The 11,235-nt window shown below is 41.7% G+C and overlaps 1 protein-coding gene across 1 annotated transcript; it reads right to left on the bottom strand.

Moving 5' to 3' along the window:
- Positions 1 to 583: 583 nt before the first annotated feature.
- On the bottom strand, positions 584 to 10,733 carry sirt6 (sirtuin 6). Its single transcript, XM_076745863.1, has 8 exons — positions 10,498 to 10,733; positions 9,754 to 9,881; positions 7,197 to 7,379; positions 4,828 to 4,887; positions 4,325 to 4,420; positions 4,162 to 4,242; positions 2,260 to 2,383; positions 584 to 2,181 (listed from the first exon to the last, which is right to left on the bottom strand). The coding sequence occupies exons 1-8, from the start codon at positions 10,561 to 10,563 to the stop codon at positions 1,879 to 1,881; spliced, it is 1,041 nt and encodes a 346-aa protein (XP_076601978.1). The 5' UTR covers positions 10,564 to 10,733; the 3' UTR covers positions 584 to 1,878.
- Positions 10,734 to 11,235: the final 502 nt, after the last annotated feature.

Here is an 11,235-nt window from a genome sequence, read left to right as displayed (position 1 = left end):
TTCGGCTTACCCACCCGCCATTGGGTTTAGACACTAACGAGCGCTACGGAGCAGACACAATAAAAACAAATTGATGTATAGACCGAGACTGGAACAGCGGTAATGAGGACTGGGTAATGACCCATTCACCGAGCAGGCTGTGCTTGAGGAGCAGCTGTTTGCTGCCTGTTATATCTGTTGCTTATAAAGTGCCTTAAAAGACTTTGTCCCATTGCACGGTTTCAGCATCTGACATAAATGCTCCTGCTTTTAAAAAGAGAAAACTGAGATGCTGGATCATGCTTTGTTGCTATTTAGGGAGACTGGAACAACAAGAGGTCCTTTGCCCCTCTTCCCACTGACATCTGTTCGCAGGAGAAAGTAGGTTTTCTGACCATGTTTATGTGCCATCACAATGAAGTGATGCGGAATGAATTCATTAAACTACAAAGGTATATAGACGCTGATTACATAGATGCTAATAAGGTTAAACACAAAGAATCAGACCATTAAGTCAAATGAACAAACACATGCTGCCTCCGTTTCCTTTGCATCTAGGTCACTGCTGTTTGACGCAACACACAGCTCGTATACACAGGAGGTTCTACCAGGAACGTATTGTGTTTATTGTCAAAACATACAGTATGTATATAAAAAACAGTAAGGTGACATTTTCCTGAGATAAAAATCAGTTTCCTACTATTGTACAGTGTGATTATGGTCCTTTTGTAGCCAATATGCAGCAGGCACTCCATCTCTGCACAAAGAGGGGGGAATTACACATCTCGCCTGAGGACGAGAAATCTTTTGTACAATCAGAGAAGCTCTTTGATGATTTAGGACAAAGTCTGCATTTGAATTGCTCTGGAGAAAAAAAAGACAAAACATCGCTCTGTACTGAACTGTTTCGCAAAGCAACATAATGTCCCCAGAGAGGACAGTTTATCCAGGAAACGAACTTAAAGATATACTTTGCAGGAGTCGGAGGTTACCGTTTGTATCATTTAAGCTAACCGCCGCATGTGTCCAACAGAAAACAGGCCAGGTCTGCGTCGCTCTTCATCCCCTTCCTCTTCTTCAGTGCTCTCCAGCGGGTGAAAGCAAATCCCAGATTCACTCTGGTTTTGGAAGGAAATTTTTCTGCTTTTCTTGGATAAATGCTGCTCACAGTCACATGGCCTGACCTCACCTGCACACTGTTAGTGGCTGGGAGGGGGCGACACACCCGCTGCCCAAAGGTTGCAGGCCAGAAATGTCTCAAACAGCAAAATTAGAAGAAAATGAGAGAATACAGACGGACGGCAGGGTAGATAAATACACCACCACACACTTGTTTAGGTCGAAAGTGACGACTGAGAGGGATTCTTTTGTCTATACTCTTCTTTCTTTTAGGAAAATCATGCGTAGTATACCTTTAAAAGTAATAATGTCTTCTTTTGAAGAACTGAGTGTCTTCACAGGCTCGATCTGCAGGGATGAGATCTGGAGCACGAGGTTATAAATAAAGCTTTTAATAAAACGTGCAGCAATGTTACAGACTTTATTAAAAGCCTTATTCATAACCGCGTGCTCCACATCTTGTCTCGCTGTCTTGTCTGCTAAAGACCGGCCTTCTGAGTGAAGTAAAGCCACAGGTACTCTCTACCTACCCTGGACAAAATCACTTGGTCAAATTTGTTTTGTGAGGTCAACCTACAGCTGTGGCTGTAAAGAGAGTGTGAGAGATCTGGGATTAAAAAAAAACAAAACACTACAGCTCAAGAAGAGTTTTTGAGGGCAGAGATGAGAAGAACCTCTGTCCTCTGTGAAGAGGATCAAACAGAGCATCCTCACTGATAACGTTTGTTTCTGAATGGGTTTGTGTTGTGATAAAAAATACCTGAGTCCATTTCTCTTGCTTTATCTGGACTGGGAGTCTGCTTTCTCCCTCTTTACAGACACCGTCTCCTCTTTAACACTCCCATCGTCCGTTAGTGCTGCTGCTTCTCTTTTCCTCTCCTCTGTGATGAGCTCCTTTTTCACCTTTTCCTTTACATCGACTGCTCGTGGTGGTTTGACATCGGCGGTGGCCTCGGAGGTGGCTGTGGAGCTCTCGCAGATGGTCGGACCCTCCCACTTGGGGATGTCCAATCCCAGCAGCTCCATCAGCTGTTTCATGACCTCATCCACGTAACCATGGATACGCAGGTATGCATGCTTGTCCTGTGGGGCAGAAAATTGCAACTGTGAAATGATGAACCTGAAGATGTAATCGTTAACTTCTTCACAGTATTTACTCACGTGTTTCGTGGGCTGCAGGTTGACGATGGCCACTTTCCCTCCTTTGCGCTTGGTGAGGAGTGGCAGGTCTCCGCTGGGTTTGATCTGCAAGGAGGTGCCGAGCGTCAGAGCCAGGTCTGCTCGTCTGGGTGCAGACAGAGGGGAAGTATGTCACAGGTAAGGGTCACAACAGTCTTCTTATGAGCCCGTTATAAGGAGGATTAATTGCTGGTAGTGTGGAAAACATAAACCAAGTAGGAAGAAAGGCATCACATGTGAGTCACCGTGCTAAGCAAGCACATGTCCAATGTCCAATCAAATCACTGACACTTTGTTTTGTTAGAATATAATATAAAGTATTGGAAAGAAATGTCAATATATACTATTCAAGTGGATAACATATTTTCATTTTGGTTCACTTTCTACAGACTGAGGAAGGAGATTTTTGTCCTTTCCAGCTGTAATCTTTGAGTGGGTTTGGAAAAAGCTCCCAACCACGAAAACAGGTTAAAAATCTTTTCTTATCTTCAACAACCAAAATATTTATTCATCCCGATGGTTAGAAAAGACTTGGATGATTACGGAAATATCTTCAGAACAGCCATAAGTGTAGTGTAACGGCCTGCTGAGTTTTCCAAAGATTGAAGGTTCATTTTAGAGACACAAACTGTTCTCACAATGAGCAGAGCCATCTCCACTGCAAACAATCCGCGTCCCGTCATTATGAATGAAATAGCGTAAACAGAGATTTCACCGCAAGTCTCCTATTCAGACATGAGACAAGGCGAAATAGAAGAACCCTCCAGCTCTCCACATCACAAAGTAACAGAAAGAATGAAAGAGGAAAGAATATGACTAAGCACAACACTGCCCGACTGCGTATGATACATCTGTGCAGTGCTGTAAAGAGCGAAATCCACACTGAACTATGGATCAAAACTCACAGCTCTGCAGTTCAGGGCATCATAAACACAACTTATATTGGCACTCGGCTCTTTGTCACAATTTTGTCGCTACAAATGAACACATTCAACATTCACCTGCTGCAAAGAAAAAGCCTCAATGATCGGAGCTCCACCTCTTTGTGACAGAAATGGTAATTACGTGATTATCGTTTATAGGTCACTGACAGTACATCGAGGTGAAATACTGACATCCAATTCATCTCGCTGTTGTGTGAACACACAATAAAAGCTTTTAGTGGCTGTAGGATTAAATGGAAGCACTGACACACAAGAGGCAATTGGAAACACTAAAGCAGACTGTGATAAGCACAAAAACCCTAAAAAAGTTTTCAAATAAAGACTTATTTGCATATCAGGACACTGACTGCAAAGCCAAAGCTAAAGCAAATAGATCCAAGACTTCATTTTACAGCTTCCAGTTCACACTGCCCCCGATACTGTGTGAGTGTGTTTGAATGGGTAACGGTGATGTAAAAGTGCTTTGAGTGGACGCTGCGTGAAACGTCAATAAAAACAGAAACAAACAAACAGTCTTTACTGGAGGTTTTGCAAAGTGTTTCTGTAAAACCGTCGTAGTAGTAACATCCTTTATACAATCATGTGTTCACAAAGTGGTGAACCTCTCTACATCCTCGCTTGTGAATGAGGATGCCCCTTTCACACCCAATCATGATACTATCACCTGTTACCAATGAACCTGTTTACCTGTGGAATGTTCCAAACAGGTGTTTTTGGAGCATTCCACAACTTTCCCAGTCTTTAGTTGCTCCTGTCCCAGTTTATTTGAAATGTGTTTCTGCATCAAATTCAGAATAAGCGTATATGTACAAAAATCAATGGTGCTGATGAGGTAAAACATTAGTGTCCTTGTACTGTTTTCAACTGAGTACATGTCAAAAAGGATTGGCATGTTATCACATTCTGTTTTAAAACAATGGAGCACAAGCTGCTGTCTCACCTGCTGGCATCATCTGCTTTGTTCAGGTCTCTGTCAGGGAGAGCATCCTCCCAGTCCAGTATAGTGCTTATCAGCTTTCCTCTGTTTCAGCAAAGAACACACAATCACACTGATGAACGGATCATGACAGATTACTTCAAAATGTGGTGAAAGCGTGTGTTACCTGCAGGCTCTGAGTCCTCTGGATCGCACCACGTCGCAGTAACGTCCTGTCGGCTTCAGCCCCATCACGCCGATCACTTTGTCTCTCACATACTGCCTGGAAACCCAAGACTCTTACAGATTATGTCTCTGTCCGATCACATCAGCTTTAGTTTATTTGTGTACCTTTGGCCTTCCTGTGAGCTGTAACAGGCCTGGTCTTTCTCCTCCGACCTCTCTTATTGATGAAGCATTTTCAAACACAGAACTGCCACCAAACACACATTTCACCACTCTCTGCAGAGCTTGCAGTATGTGGAAATCCCAGGAGGGATGCAAGTTTCTGAGATGCTAGACAGACAACATCTGGTACACATCTGACAGTCAGTGTGTATGCTTTATGTGTTGTTCTGCAGCCACCTGATTTGCTGTTTGTATTACCTAATAAAATGGCCTCAAGGAGAAAGACAGCAGCTTGTATTTTCAAGATGAAAACGTGGGTGTTTGGTGCATGTGTGAACATACCTGCCACACTTCTCACACTCCTCCACAAACATGTTTCCATGAAGCTCTGATAACATGTCCCTAACAGAGAAAGAGGGAGACCGAGGCACAAAGATCACAAAGACGACATTCACTTAGATCATTGCCAAGACTCTTACACAAAACTTCTCCTTCTCTCTCTTCTGTTCTTTGCGGCTCACAGTCCGATTAACATTCTGAGGACATATTCACGTTTGTGTTTCACCTGGCACCTTCGCAGATTAGCCAGCAAGATCATCAGCTGTCTAAGTGATTTCTTCAGAGAATTACAGCTTCACTGTCAAGCCCTTTCTTTAAAAAGCCAAACTAACTGATGGAGCGTAGTGGGAAAGCTAAGAAATGGCTTCCAGGGAATATCTTTCAATATGTGTAAAGGATGGACGTATGCACTGAATAAAAAATTGGATTCTTGGCCTTGGGTTGGTCTAATAGAGGGTCGGCAACCCACGGCTCTTTCATCCCTCTGCCATGGCTCCCTGTAGCTTTGAAAAAAAGAATATGAATAAATAACAGCTATTTTATTTTATTGTATTTCATTATTTTTTTTCAACGGAGTACTTCTTATTTTGGAGATCGAGGTGATCCTGTAAGATTAAAATAAAAAGCGCTTGTAGTATTTTGCCGATCAAAATATGCATCACATCCTATATCTGTCACTGATCGCCGCCTTATTTTCCACAAATAAAGGAAGGACTCCAACAGGCCTGCATTATGTATTTTATTTGAAAGTAACCCTATACATGCCAGTGTTTTTTTTCTTCCAGTGCTCATAAGAGTTTGGTGTTTCCTTTGTTACAAACAGCAATAAAACGTCAATTGTTTTTTTTTGTAGCTCTATGAATTAATAAATGCAACAAACTATAGATCTTTTATACGTAGCATAACTGTATAGAAAACTTTATGCTGTGTTATCTTATTTCATTTGTGGGGAAAGGGGCCAGAACGGCTCTTAAGATGCTGAAGGTTGCAGACCCCTGGTCTAATAGGTTTGGATAATCCAGAGTCAAACCAAACATTTTCCATTACACTGATCCCAGTTATTTGGGTCGTATTTGAATAGTGACTCATTCCTGGCGCTGGTACAGCTGTTATCAGACAGCAGCAGCTTCTTATTTCAAAACAATCAGTCTCAACCCAACATGTAACAAATTGGCATGAAACAATGTGGTCGCACAGCTTACAGTGCTGTGTCTATTTGTGTCTTTACAATATTAGAAATGATGAAAAATACACAAAACTAATGTGGTTGTTTCGTCCTCAATAAGGAATTCACTACATATTCTGAAGAAGTTAACTTTTCCTGTAAGTACCTCACGTCCCCTCCTCACTGACTCATTCCCTTTCCTCTCCACTTACTTGGCTTCAAGCACAGTCATGTCCTGAAAATGTTCTCTGTATTAGCATATGGAAACATTTTCATCTACATGTGGATTTTGTGAAAATGAAGAAAGTTGCTGTATTCGGTCATACAGTATTTAAGAGGATGATTAAATTAAAGCTGCACTTGTGAATATTTTTGCCTCAACAATAGGTCAGCTAACTACATGTAACACACAGGTGAACACTTGTAGTGACAAATCCACAGAAATTCATCACCAAACTCTGCAGTTCCCCTCAACTTTATGGAGCATTTCAGGGTCTTTGAGCTCACTGTTTTGATTTAACAGCAATACAATTCTATGGTTCTAGCTTCTGAGAAATGATCATTTGTTACTTTCCTTGTTTTAACATCATAGTAAACTCAAAATCTTTGGGTTTTGGACCAAAACAAGACATGTGATGACATGAGCTTGTGTTCTGGGAAACTGTGATGGTCAATTTCACTATTTTCTGAAGTATTATAAAATCGAATGATGACTTGCAGAGTTGAAAAAATAATCAGCTGATTAATCAACTGTGTAAATAATCATTGCAGCCATATAGTGATGTACTTGCAGCTTGTTACGCTGTGCCCATGTGGGAAAAAAAAAAACAATGAATGCACCTTTAAAGGACCAGAATGGAGGATTTCGTGGCATCTAGCAGTAAGGCTGCAGATTGAAATACCCCTCATCTTACCCCTCCCTTCCCAAGGGTGCAGGAAAACCTGTGTTGGCTGCGAAACTCATGTAGAAAATTAAAGGTGCTCTCTAGAGCCAGTGTTTGGTTTGTCCATTCTGGGCTACTGTAGAAACATGGCTGTGCAACATGCACAGTTATATTCCATTTCTGCCAATAGATCCCCCTAAATCTTACAGCATGGACCTTTAAGTGAATCATCATGCCTCCCGACAACTATGAGTTTGTTACTGAGTGTGGAAAATGCTTTGTGTGTATATCATGCTGCAGGACAGAGGACAGGGCCGAGTTACCTGGGGAAACCTGATCGGACATGTATGCCGTCCACATTCTGGCTGATGAGATACTTGAGGTACCCAGCCCTCTGCAGTCCCAGGAGGGCCATGTGAGTCAAGCTGGGTTGGGCATCCTCAAATGTTGTTTCAAAGTGAGGTGACTCACCCTTGTCCTCTAACGTCCACACACCCTTTGGACCCCTGAAAGAGAATATAGTGGTAAATAGGCTAATAGCAGTTGTTAATCAGGATTCAACAGGTTGTGGTGAAGTAGACAGACTGTAGGCATTACGTGTCTAAAGCTGGTGCATAGGTTTTTATTCAAAGTGGAATATTAATGATTAATGAGATTTCTGCAAAGTTAGAGAACCAAATCGACAACATGCTGTTAAGTCATGCGAGTCTGGGACCACTGAACATGTGGAGGACCAATGAAAAACACTGTGCACAGATTCTATCACAAATGAAATCTACAAAGAGGAGAAATTATATTTAACATCAGCAGAATCAGAGAAATACTACGAACAGTGACACGTTTTCAGATTAAAATGTGAAAAAATCTGTTGTCCAATCTGAGATCATTCTGTTCAGGCTTCTTGGATTAACCGGTCAGTTCTGGGTGTCTGAATGAAGGATAAACACAGCGTCAGCACTGGTGCCGTCTAAGATCCTCACAGCTGCCAAGTCCCTTCGAGGACACGCAACTTATCTTTATGCATCAGATGAGGGAACGTGTCCTGTGAATCCTCAACACAGGCACAACAGTCACATCTTTCTATCTGAATTTGAAAAGCCCCATCTCTCACTTCTATATGATTCATAGCCTGCTCAGCCAAGACCAGTTCAAAGACGCAGCAGCATTAACGGAGAGCCTTGCATGTCACTTATTCCACGCTTATCACCCTGAGAAAGATGCCACAGGACATGAAAGCCACAGATCCTCTGTGAAGCTGGTGGAGTCACATGTGTTGGTGTCAATAATACCAATCTGATGGGCTGAATTTCTCACTCTGGGGCATGTGAGTGTGTGTGTTTGTATTTGTGTGTGCATGTGGGGCAGCAGTGGGAATATAATTTGTGTTAGGAGGCCTGATGTGTATAGAAACCTTGGTTTTAATGATGCTGCTGTCCAAGGTCGACTGACTGACAGGCAGACCAATCAAACATGAATTAGTCTCCAAGCACCTATATATGAATTCAAACAGGCAAATATCTGTCATTCAAACCAGCATAAACTCAATTAAATCTAATCTTATTATCTTATGTGCCACAGCTCAGCTATTAAGGCAAAATGTGTGTTTGCACCGTATCAAAGGAAATTCTCACACTGTAATGGAAGAAAATGAAAGGAGCTGGGATTTATTTCAGTGTGTGTGTTACTGTTTTACAAAGAATGCAATCTGACAAATAATAAGCAAGCAGCACCCTCATCTGCTCATACAGTGGTACTACTAAAGACAGCAGGAGACTAAGCCAAGCAGTCCACATTATGGTTGTGGTTGAATAGTCGTTTTTACTCAGGAAGCTTCCTCGCTGAGTGAAATGACCAAGAAGAATCTAAGTGGCAACCATGATAAGAGTTGTCTGAATTCTCTAAATGCTAATTCCTTCAATGCTTCCTTTTGTATCTCCTTTAGCATAGGAAACACTGGACCATCCTTTACAAAGGAAAAGGAGATAATGCTGCCCCATAATTCCTTGCAGCAGAAACGTTTTACAATGATGCACCATTTGGTTGTTCACAAAAACAAATGATCAACATCGCATTACTCATCCACAGTCTAGATCAGCCAGAACTACTTCAAAGCACCACCAAGACAACATTTTAAGCGGTTTACTGAGCTCACAATCAGCACATTAACCATAACACAGAAGCCTACATGAACGGATCTATATGTCTGTTTCTCACTGTTCACAGACACGCAGGCTGCACAGTTCATACACCTCACTGATAAACCACAGAGCTGTGCAGAAGCATTTGGCTCAGTCTCAACAGATGTATCAAAAAACTGATGTGAATGCTGTAGATCAGGTGCAAAGAAGCAGATGAGTGCTGAGGGGAGGCAGACAGCAACTCCTAAAACTTATTTATATGATTATAATCCATCTTTTCAAGTCTGTAAAAACTCTGAAACAGCACTATGTGAATAAGAGTCCTTTTCTTGCCCTCCCTCAGCATTTACAGCAACAGGACAGTTTCCAGAATGGCTGCTACAGTCTACAATCACCTGCACCGCAATTTCTCCATTTCATCAGACTGCCCGGTTGATTCACCACCATCAAAAAAAAAAACTTGAAATTTTACACTGACAAAAAAAACTATAAAATGATATACAAATAAATAATATTGTAGATCCACAGGTCCAGCAATGACACTGTCTATTTGGCTCACCTTTAAACAGCCCTTAATTTCAAAGCTTCGTTTGTTTCTTGATACCATTCTCTTTATCTTTGCAAGTCAGTGTCGCCTTGCTCACCATGTTCATGAATGTGCCAGATGGATGAGTGAGAAAAGCAGCGTGTGTTGGTGGAAATGGTTGACAGAAGGAAAGAGCTGTACTTGTTTGTGCCTCACCTGAAGTCTGGGATGCCTACTGAGGTGCTGATTCCTGCTCCGGAGTGGACGACCAAGTACTGAGATTCTTTTATCAACTGAGCGAGGGTCTCCACCTTCGCCTTCAGCTCCTCAGGACTATCAAACGTCTGCCACAGGACAGAAAACATCAGGTTTAACAACAGCTGGCCAGTGCTGCCAAATATCACACAAACACAAAAACCAACTGCTTTTGCCCTAGTTTGTGCAGCTAATTTACTCGACTTGTCTGTACAAGTCTTATATGTACAACATATGACGTTAATGACAATACAAACTGGGGGCGGTGGCTGCGCTGCAGAGAAAAACTGACACATAACATATGGACTCATTGTTTGAATACATAATGGCTGTGTTTTAATGACCCTATTATTTGCAAAGAAATTAGACGTTGCTCCACCGGAACCAGCTACAATACTAAAAAACTGCTCACACAATAAGTAACGTCAGGGTAGCGATGTAAAATCAATGTAAAACCTCCGAACAGACAGCTACGACTAACGTTGACGTTACTTGTTACTTTCTATTATTAACATACTTTTTCTTGAGTAAATTTTGAAAAACAGAACTTGTACTTGTCAATTAGTATTTTAAATTGAAGTATTTCAACTCTTTTTTCACCCAAACATCCTTTAAGACCGAACATGGAGCAGCCATCCTAGGCTAACTTGCTAACGTTAGCGGTTGATAGGAAGCTAACTACCTAGCCAGGGTAGCTCTCTTTACCTCGGGAAGTCCGCAAACACCTTTGTCTGCGTACGGCGAGAGCCCAGCAGCATAATTCACAGACATTGCTGTTGTTGGTATCGTGTCTTTATTGTTTGGTTTACAGAGATGTCCCTGTATTGTAAAGCTGACGGATCTCCCAGGTGGATTTTCACTATATTCTCTTTGGATTTAGAAGACTACAGGCAACAGTAGCACATCAGGTTTTAAATGTACCGTTTGGCTGACGTCATCTCCAAGCGACGACGTATGCTGCGTTCAATTAAGGCGGAAAAATGGCACATCACGCTATCTCCTCTTCCAGCCCGAATCTCCACCAATAACGTTCGTGTCCAAAGAATAAATGTCTAGAATAAATGTCTCTTCAGTTTACACATAGATGTCCAACTACAAATCAAATGTAAAGGTGGGCAAACTCTAGGGTATCTTTTCTTAAAAAAAAATTCTGGTTTGTTAAGGTCAGGTAAGATATCCAAAATGTACGTTAATTTTATCTTCTTACCCTCTAAGTTTATGAAGCACGTATCAGAAAGGCCCACTTTCGTGCCTCTGCTCAGGTAATACAGAGCTTCTAAAAATAAACAGCAGTCCAAGTCCTCGTGTAACATTTTGGGTTTTTATTCCCTCTTCGTTAACCCTATTAAAGCCCGTGAGGCTTTAATGCTTAGGGTGGACATTTCTATTCGGCAAAACAACCAAAACCTACAAAGGACTTCGGTCTTGATAAAAACGAACGGT

Source organism: Chaetodon auriga, chromosome 12 (genome assembly GCF_051107435.1).
Source record: "Chaetodon auriga isolate fChaAug3 chromosome 12, fChaAug3.hap1, whole genome shotgun sequence".
NCBI lineage: Eukaryota > Metazoa > Chordata > Actinopteri > Chaetodontiformes > Chaetodontidae > Chaetodon > Chaetodon auriga.
This window is presented reverse-complemented; position numbering and strand designations above follow the sequence as displayed.